Here is an 8098-nt window from a genome sequence, read left to right on the forward strand (position 1 = left end):
AAAATATATGGAATTCAATTTTAACCGTTTTCATAAATTCATGAATGTTGTAGCAATTAATTTTAATGTTTTACAGCAGTCACTAATCATGTCTCATGCGACATTTTAATTTAAAATTCTGAAGGAACCTTCCTTTATTGTATTTCTTTTACTTTATTTATTCATTTGTTCAATATATTTACTCTTAAACTATATAGATATAATCTATAGATTGACGTGGAGATTTTTTTTATCTCTTACTTAAAAAGTGAATCTCTTAAACATAAATAATTTTTTGGGAGACATTGCATCGCATGCATGATACTATATATGTAATCGAGATTTTCAAACTTCACTCAAACCATAATCACATTTTACGTACATCGAATTAATATTAGTATTTTAAGTAGTACTATTGCTTTCGAGAATGTTACATTTTTCATATTTAAATTAAAAGCATAACACAATTTTATAATGATCAAAATAGCATTTATTCTTGGTTTTTAAATTTTTTACTCATATTGTTCACGTCTAAATATTTAGTGCTTTTACTCAGAGTTTACCAATTTCAAATAATAGTTCAATTAGAAATACAAGCTTCCACAAAGATAAATATACATAAATACGAGGTTACGTATGCAATTTGTCAAAACAAATTTTCCCAAACAGAAAAATCTCATCCTTTTGCACACTACTGCGTGTTTTTCTCTCCAGACTTCTCCCCTGCCGAGCAGGAATTCAGGCTGACAAAAAGAAGAAATGGGGATTCCGGCGAGAAGAAGCGGGGCAGGAGGCATCGGAGTTGTGGCAGTGGGAGCGGATACACTGAGTGACAGAGCAGCACAGATGAGGGAGGCTCTGCTGAAGAGCCAGTCCATCACAGATAATATGGTCTCTATTTTGGGATCTTTTGACCATCGCCTTTCCGCTCTCGAAACCGCCATGCGTCCAACTCAAGTATTCTTCTCATCTTTTGCACAATTAATGATTGCCAAAGTGTTCCATTCGTGATTCGGCCAGTTAATTTCTGAGTGGAAGTTTTGAATTTTAATCCTTCTAATTGGTTGGGAATGATGAGTGCGCAATGAACTAGAAAGAAGATCCAATTCTCGTTTTAAAAATGATTTAAACTGATCAACTAATACGAGATCTTTAGCAAATTGTATCGTCTATTTGAAGTTAAATATTCGAAATCTGAACATAATTACATTTGACAGTTAAAGGTTTTCATGCTTATTTAAACAGTAGGACCTTAACAGCTTAAGTTAGTAAATCTATGCTTGCAGGGTTTAGGAATGTCAATGTGCTCAGTTTTCTTTGTAGGCTAAGATTAGTTTTTTTCTATTAATGCTTGTCGTAGTTGTTTTGAGCCAAGAATTTTAAGGAAACTGTAGAATCTTCACCTTAATGATCTTAAACTTGGTTTCTGGTTATTCAGTGTTATCTTGTCTTCTCTTGCATTAGATATTGAATGTTTCTACTAGCCGATTGGAAAGTAAATACATTACTATGTCATCTTCATTTCCAGCATTTTTTTAATTACTGACATGGAACCCTAACTCATTTGAAAATGAGTTCAAATTAGGAGTCAGAACTTGTAAATGTTATAATTGCCATTTATTTGTAATAAGAAAGAACAATTGAGTGCAAAGGATTAAATTTGCAGCGCTGCTTAAATGACTAAATTTTAACCTAAACTTGAAGAATATTATTGAGTGGGAACATCATGCAAATTTTAGTATATATCGTTGCATTTTGATTTATTTTCGAAATTTACGAGAAAATAGATTTACTTGAATTTAGTGAACCTCTGCTATTTTGTGGATGACTTGGCAATATAAATATGAGGATTTCTCGGTGCATGTGTCACAAATCTTCCTGAAATTTTGATACAGCATGTTATTTCAATGATGTTTCCACATATCTTCCAGATCACATTTTGCTTTGTCTCAACATAAATAATAGTGCAACAGGATAATAGTTATAATGTTCACTTATGTATGTTGTTGGCTCTTTTATTGTTTGCAATAGTTAAACAAAACTTATTTTGGGAAACACTTTTTTCCCCTACAAATATTTGGAATGTGTAAATGATATGTATGTTATAAATTTATGTTATTTACTAATTTCTTTCACTACCTTTTCTGTAGCTTAGAACACATGCTATTCGGAGAGCTCATGAGAATATTGATAAAACCTTGAAGGCCGCTGAGGTCATCTTGTCACAGTTTGATCTTTCTCGCCAGGTAAGACTCTGTATTTGAGGAGACATATTCATCATCTCCGGAATAGCCTTTATATGCTTTCACAACTAACGATACCATAATAATTTATTACCGAGTTCGATATTATTAAATTTTAAGGATACAAGGATAAAGTTCATTAGTTTCTTACACTTGCTATTATTTTGATATAATCTCTCTTTGATGTTAATCATTATTGTTATTATTACATATCACTTGCTGAATTGAGGTAAGAGGTGGAGCAGCAAAACAAGTTGATATCATATGGAATGGATATGGAAGTCTGATGGTTGAAAATATGTTACCTTAGTATCTGTACGAATATTAGAAGAAAATAGTTTGAAAAATTAATGGTCATACTTATCCTTTGATTTCCTGACTGACTAATGGTGAACATTATAGAACGTATTCTTATGCTAAATTAACAGAAAAGGATTGCGTGCTCGATATTGAAGTGTGAGGAGCATGTGGTTTTTATAGCAATATTGTTTTGACTAAGCAGCATCTGATAAAAACCTACACAAAATCAGTTATCAGGAGTATTTTTTTGAAAGAAAGTTATCCAGATTTTGTTTCACCAATGTCTTTAGAAGATCACCTTGTAGAGCTTGGTGCTTTGAAAATCCATCAGTATACCCTTTTAAACTTTGGATATATCTTTTTTCTGCTATGTTCAACCTCAGTTATTATTTGCGGACACCGATTTTTATGCTTCGGTTAAGTTATTTTTTCTGTGTGTCTGTCTACAGGCTGAGGCTAAAATATTGAAGGGTCCACATGAGGACCTAGAGAGTTATCTTCAAGCAATAGAGCAGTTAAGGAACAACGTCCAGTTTTTCAGCAACAACAGAAGTTTTAAGAGTAGTGATGGAGTCCTCAACCACACAAATAATTTACTTGCCAAGGCTATATCAAAGCTAGAAGAGGAGTTCAAACAACTATTATTGTCTTACAAGTTAGTTCTTCCCTTTATGTCTCTAAACACTTTGTATCAATGTTTTTAATGTTCTTTTTTTTTGCCTGATCCATACTTTGAGTCCCACTAAAACCACAGAATCACAGAAATATTATTGTGGTAATTGCATATGACTTAGTGTGTACCAAATCTATGGGAAATGAAATGGTCTATATGTAATTCTTGCTTGATTGTAATAAACATAAGACTAAGTTTAGTCCGCATTAATTAGAATCTATAATAGAATTGATGTCATCAGGTCCACAAATCTGTAGCAAATCTAAATTAATTATATAGTACTACCCAACATAGATATCTTAAAGAGAAATGGACTGGTATGATATAATCCCAAAGTAGACAAATAGGTTGATCATCTGGAAGAATTATATCACAAACCAATAAACGTCAGTTTCTTGCCAGCCTTTTATGTATGATCCTTATTAAAGCATGCTTTTCTGCACTAATTCATTTTCACGATTGAAAGTATATATTTCACTGATTGCTCATTAGGTGGACCCCATCATTAGCTTGTCCTCCAGTTTCATTATTTTTTGTTTTGGTGCCCATTTGTGAGCACTAGTTATATTTTACACAAATATAGGAGTATTTTACTGTTCATTTGCATGTTATATTTGTGTGTTCTATCTAAGAAATTTTAAATTTTTTCCAGCAAACCTGTTGAACCTGAAAGACTTTTTGAGTGCCTTCCCAATTCTATGCGACCATCAGAATCACCTGGACATTCTACTGGAAAGATTCCATCATCAAATAGCCACCACGATAATCAAAATAATACATCCGAAAATTCCGCATACACTACTCCAGCTTTAATTCCACCTCGGATTTTACCTCTGTTGCATGATTTAGCATTGCAGATGGTACAAGCTGGGAATCAACAGCAGTTACAAAAGACATATAGGTAAATGTCTCATTTTCTGCCTTGTAGCTAGGGTTGGTGGTAATTGTGTTTTTTGTCTTTTCTTTTTAAGTTTTCATTGAGATAATTTTTCCAGTAAACTGAACTTCAGAGATATTAATTGTATTATGGGTCCCACACATTTGATATTAGGATAGTATACAACTTTATATTGGTATTAGGCAGTAAGTTTTGCCATCAGCTCAGTCTGCTAACTTTTTTGGATAGCGAAAACAGATTTACATACATTCATAGAATATCAACTTAGATTTATCTGTATCTATGACATGTTTCCCCCCATATAATAAATTTGCATTATATTATGTAGGGATATCCGTTCTGTTGTTTTAGAAGAAAGCCTGCGCAAATTGGGAGTGGAAAAGCTCAGCAAAGATGATGTGCAAAAGATGCAATGGGAAATTTTAGAAGCTAAGATTGGGAATTGGATACATTATATGCGAATAGCTGTAAGCCATTTTGTTAATGATGCTTTTTTCTAGTGAATAATGCTCATGTGCATATCATTGGTTCTAACTGAAACAACTAATACAATCATCCTCATACAGGTTAAGTTGCTGTTTGCTGGAGAGCGTAAAGTTTGCGATCAAATTTTTGAGGGATTTGATCCTCTCGTGGATCAGTGCTTTGCTGAAGTTACTGCCGGGAGTGTTGCTGTACTACTTAGCTTTGGAGATGCAATTGCCAAAAGCAAGCGATCTCCTGAAAAGTTATTTGTTCTCTTAGATATGTACGAAATTATGAGAGAGCTTCACTCAGAGGTAAGGATAAATTTCAATAGAATAACAACTATAAAACATCTATGTCTTGATTTTGCAAATGATGAATCGTTTTGGCAGATTGAAGCACTTTTTAGAGGCAAAGCTTGCACTGAAATTAGGGACTCTGCCTTAGGATTGACAAAAAGGCTTGCTCAAACAGCACAAGAGACCTTTGGCGACTTTGAAGAAGCAGTGGAAAAGGACGCTACTAAAACTGCTGTTGCTGATGGGACTGTCCACCCTCTGACAAGCTACGTCATAAACTATGTGAAGTTCTTGTTTGAGTAAGTCATTCCGAAGTATGCCTATTGTATTATTAAGACTACAGTTTTTTTGGCTTTTAAATAGATAATGGGCACCTGATGATTTTGAGTGTACTTATTTTTACCATGTTCAGCTACCAATCAACACTGAAGCAACTTTTCCAAGAATTTGAAAATAAAGATGACTCAAATTCTCAGCTTGCTGCTGTCACAATGCGAATCATGCAGGCTCTCCAAACCAATTTGGATGGGAAATCCAAGCAATATAGAGACACCTCTCTGACTCATTTGTTTCTGATGAACAACATCCATTATATGGTCAGATCTGTACGCAGGTTTGTAAATATGAGACTTGTATTTAGATATAACCCTGCTATTAGCTCGTGCTTGTGTTGGTAAAATTGTTCCTTGTTTCTGGTTACTGTAGGTCTGAAGCCAAAGATTTGTTAGGGGATGATTGGGTTCAGAGACATAGGAGAGTTGTGCAACAACATGCAAACCAATATAAGCGGATTGCATGGGCAAAGGTTATGCTCTTTCTTTTTCTTTCTCCCCCATGTGAGAGACAAGTTATCTAAGACTCTTTAGGTGAAATTGCTCAAATTTTTTTTGCATATCTAAGTATAATATCTGCTGGGATGTGTTGCTAAAAGTTTACTTGTCTTTATCACGACAAGTCGACAAGTAGCCATAGTAGTACTCCCTCCTTCCCAAAGAAATAGGCCATTTGAGGATGACACGGGTTTTAATGCGTAATTGGTAAAGCAAGAGAGAAGGAGAAACAGTAGTTAAAATAGTGTAGTGGATGGTGGGGCCATAAATGATAAACTATAGAGAAGGGGAAAAGGTTTCCATAAATAGATATGGACTATTTCTGTGGGACAGACGAAAAAGAAAATTCAGCCTATTTCTATGGAGACGGAGGGAGTATTAAATACTTGATGAACAATGATCCATTTAAAATTCACAAAATTTTCCACAGAATCGTCCATCTGAAATTACAACTTAATGTGTTCCACAGATTCTGCAGTGTCTCTCTGTTCAAGGCCTGACATCATCAGGAGGTGGTAGTTCGGTTGGTGCCGATGGAGGAAATAGTAGTGGAGTCTCTAGAGCAATTGTCAAGGACAGGTGCTTTTATTTTGAAATGCGTTGTTATAGTTGACTGGTTTGACTAATCACTGTTGTGCATCCCTAGATTAAAGACATTCAACGTGCAATTTGAAGAGCTTCATCAAAGACAATCTCAATGGACAGTTCCAGATACTGAGCTTCGAGAATCTTTGAGGCTTGCTGTTGCTGAAGTGTTGCTTCCTGCTTACCGATCTTTCATTAAACGGTTTGGGTGGGTGCTTGGCTTTCTTTCAGTAAAATTGCAATGTGATTTTTTTCTCTAATCAATCTATAATTTCCTCAGCATCAAAACTAGAGTTAATATCAAAATTACATTTCCTCTTGTGTTACTTAGATGCCCTTTTGATATTGAACAGGCCTTTGGTTGAGAATGGTAAGAATCCCCAGAAATACATCAGATACACACCTGAGGATCTTGAACACATGCTGGGTGAATTTTTCGAGGGCAAAACCTTGAACGAGCCTAAGCGTTAGATCATATGTGAGCTCTACTCTTCCACAATGGGCTTTATTGAGGCCTCCTTCAGATGTGGTGTATTGTTGCTGATGTAGGATATCAATTTGGTACGTCGAGCATTTGTTTTGTAAAGTGTCAATAATATGTATTATTGTACATCATTATTAACCAGAATTGGCAAATATTTTGTGTTGTAATCTTGTATAGCCAAGTAATTTGATAGATCATTTGTTCTTTGGTGGATAATTTTCTTGTAAGGTGTGTGCATACCTTTTCGAATGTATTTTCCTATTTCTTAATTGTCTTAACTACTTAGTTTGGAAAAGATCTAATTTAACTAAGCACACACATCTCTCCTCTTGTATATTATGCTCAGCTACAATTGTTGATACATACATAATAATATTCTGCAATCAAAAGTATTGTGTATCTTGCTCAGTTTCACTTCTAGAAACAGTGTAAAATTGCTGTTTCTTTTTAGTTTTCCATCTGCAAGAGATGAATTAGTTCCTTATAATTTGTGTTGTGTGTATATGATATGGGGTGCACATGCACATCACATCCTCTCCTGCTGGACAAGCTAGAATGACCAAACAATCATTGGGAACAGTATCATCAAACCATATCCTAATTCCCATAAAACAAAAGGGAAAAAAAAGGGGGAAAACAACCTTTTATTGTGTTTGAAATGCTCTTTTTTGACCAGCGAGTCATGAGCCCTACCTTGATCAGGATTATATATATATATATATAGGGATGTATTCATTTCCTTTTCCTATATTTCCTCCTTTTTCCTTCTTAATATCGGCCATTAGATTTGAGAAATGGACGGTCAAGATCAACATTGGGTAATTAATCCCGTGTTGCATTATTTGTCCTATTTTGTGCATTATGAGGGTACAATAGTAATCTAATAATGGCTGGAAACCGCTACGAATAATGCACCACATGGTCACGAGTAATGCATATAATTGCCTATATAATGCACAATATGTGAACTGCAATGCATACGAACAAGATGTGTTGTGTTATGATGTTTGACACACGTTTCTTGTTTCCCCTAAGGGTTTAATAAGCTTAGGGGCTAGGGTATAGTACGTAGACACGTATGTAATCTTCACATGGTAACGAGTAATGGATATAATTGACTATATAATGCACAATTTGTGAACTGCAATGCATACGAACAAGATGTGCTGTGTTATGATGTTTGACACATGTTTCTTGTTTCTCCTAAGGGTTTAATAAGCTTAGGGGCTAGGGTATAGTACGTACGCATTAATAACAAATTATAAAACGATACGAATAATTCACCAAATTGTCACGAGTAATGGATGTTATTAACTATATAATGCACAATATGTGAACTGCA

The 8098-nt window shown here is 34.6% G+C and overlaps 1 protein-coding gene across 1 annotated transcript; it reads left to right on the plus strand.

Annotated features, from left to right (window-relative positions):
- The first annotated feature begins 637 nt into the window (after window positions 1–637).
- LOC121795319 (exocyst complex component EXO70A1-like) lies at window positions 638–7025 on the plus strand. Its single transcript, XM_042193842.1, has 12 exons — window positions 638–936; window positions 2130–2225; window positions 2972–3177; window positions 3848–4096; window positions 4422–4560; window positions 4660–4872; window positions 4951–5156; window positions 5270–5470; window positions 5563–5662; window positions 6157–6266; window positions 6334–6480; window positions 6626–7025. Exons 1-12 carry the CDS (start codon window positions 739–741, stop codon window positions 6741–6743), a joined length of 1983 nt encoding a protein of 660 aa, XP_042049776.1. The 5' UTR covers window positions 638–738; the 3' UTR covers window positions 6744–7025.
- The last annotated feature ends 1073 nt before the right edge of the window (window positions 7026–8098 follow it).

This window comes from Salvia splendens, chromosome 3 (assembly GCF_004379255.2).
Source record: "Salvia splendens isolate huo1 chromosome 3, SspV2, whole genome shotgun sequence".
Taxonomy (NCBI): Eukaryota; Viridiplantae; Streptophyta; class Magnoliopsida; order Lamiales; family Lamiaceae; genus Salvia; species Salvia splendens.

Bases quoted from the DNA above. Each gene is read 5' to 3' on its own strand.
- LOC121795319 (XM_042193842.1), top strand. From the start codon at position 739: ATGGGGATTCCGGCGAGAAGAAGCGGGGCAGGAGGCATCGGAGTTGTG. The intron at 5,663-6,156 runs GTTATGCTCTTT...TGTGTTCCACAG, and splicing joins AGCGGATTGCATGGGCAAAG to ATTCTGCAGTGTCTCTCTGT. The intron at 6,267-6,333 runs GTGCTTTTATTT...GTGCATCCCTAG, and splicing joins AGAGCAATTGTCAAGGACAG to ATTAAAGACATTCAACGTGC.